Here is a 1,161-nt window from a genome sequence, read left to right on the forward strand (position 1 = left end):
TAAATGCCCTAGAATGGATCACTCAAATGTAAGAACTCTTTTTTAAAAAAATAAATAAATAACCACAATACTATTATCACATCTTTAAAAAATCAGCAAAAATTCCCTACTATCATCAAGTACCCAGCCTGTGTTCAGGTTTTCCTGATTGTTTCATAAATGTGTTTTTACAGTTGGTTTGTTTGAACGGGATCCAAACAGGACCCATGCATTGGTGTTTCCCTTAGGGTTTCCCAGGGTCTGAATTTTGCTGACTGCATTCCCGTGTTGCTGTTTAGCACGGTGCTCCATGCCCTGGATTTCCCGTAAACTGATAGATCTGAGGGCGGGATCAGATTCAGGTTCTGCTGGAGTGCAGCGATGTGTTCACAGCTCACTGTATCCTCAGACTCCTGGGCTCAAGCAATCCTCCTGCCTCAGCCTCCCAGTAGCTGGGACTACAAACATGAACCACTATGCCTGGCCTCTCTTTTTATAATTCTAATCTTTTGTGAAAGTATAAGATGTGTGCAAATAAAAGAAAACAACCCTTAAGTGGGTACCTGCTAAATCACATTGCTGTGGGTAAGTTACACTAGGAACTTGTAGGTGAAGTTTGCTGCATTTTCTCCTGGGGAACACAAAAGTAGACAAGAGCTTTAGTCTGCAGCTTGAAGGATTGTAGTTATACCTGAGCAATCCTCCTGGACCAATTTAATGTTGCTGCCTGTGACTTAATCCCCCCCTTTCATGGCAGTCTCCTTATCTAGCCCCCCTAAAGCAGAGAACAAGATGAAAAGGGCTTCAACTGCAGCGTGAAACACTGAGGTTAGATAAGTAGACTTTTGGATGCCAAGGAGAAGATTTAGAAGAGGAAATAGACAGGAGCCAGAGAGGTGAGGGTTACCCCTCCCTCACTGGCCATCCCATTCCATATCTGAGCAGCACCAAATCCTGCATGTCCCACCTTCTCAAAAGCTCCAGGACAGGATCCTTTAACTTTTTTGAGTGTCATGCACCCCTTTGGCAAACTGGTAAAGCTGATGGACCCCTTTTCAGAAGAATGTCTTAAATACACAAAATAAAACATTTGTACTGAAATACAATTATCAAAATATTAAAATAACAAGAGTTAGGGTAGCCCAAATAAGTTAGTGTAATTTCAAAATAGTGATGAACATA

The 1,161-nt window shown here is 41.8% G+C and overlaps 1 protein-coding gene across 1 annotated transcript in view; it reads left to right on the plus strand.

Moving 5' to 3' along the window:
- The window catches only part of LOC105810417 (myelin-oligodendrocyte glycoprotein-like), a gene marked incomplete at its 5' end in the record, with an annotated part of 3,527 nt that extends 2,752 nt beyond the window's left edge, over nucleotides 1–775 (plus strand). The window contains one exon of the mRNA XM_012644412.1: nucleotides 750–775. Within this exon, the coding sequence (XP_012499866.1) occupies nucleotides 750–775 (26 nt within the window). The remainder of the gene's footprint in view (nucleotides 1–749) is intronic.
- Between the last annotated feature and the right edge of the window lie 386 nt (nucleotides 776–1,161).

The sequence above is a fragment of the Propithecus coquereli genome, unplaced genomic scaffold, assembly GCF_000956105.1.
Source record: "Propithecus coquereli isolate 6110/MARCELLA unplaced genomic scaffold, Pcoq_1.0 Scaffold2107, whole genome shotgun sequence".
NCBI lineage: Eukaryota > Metazoa > Chordata > Mammalia > Primates > Indriidae > Propithecus > Propithecus coquereli.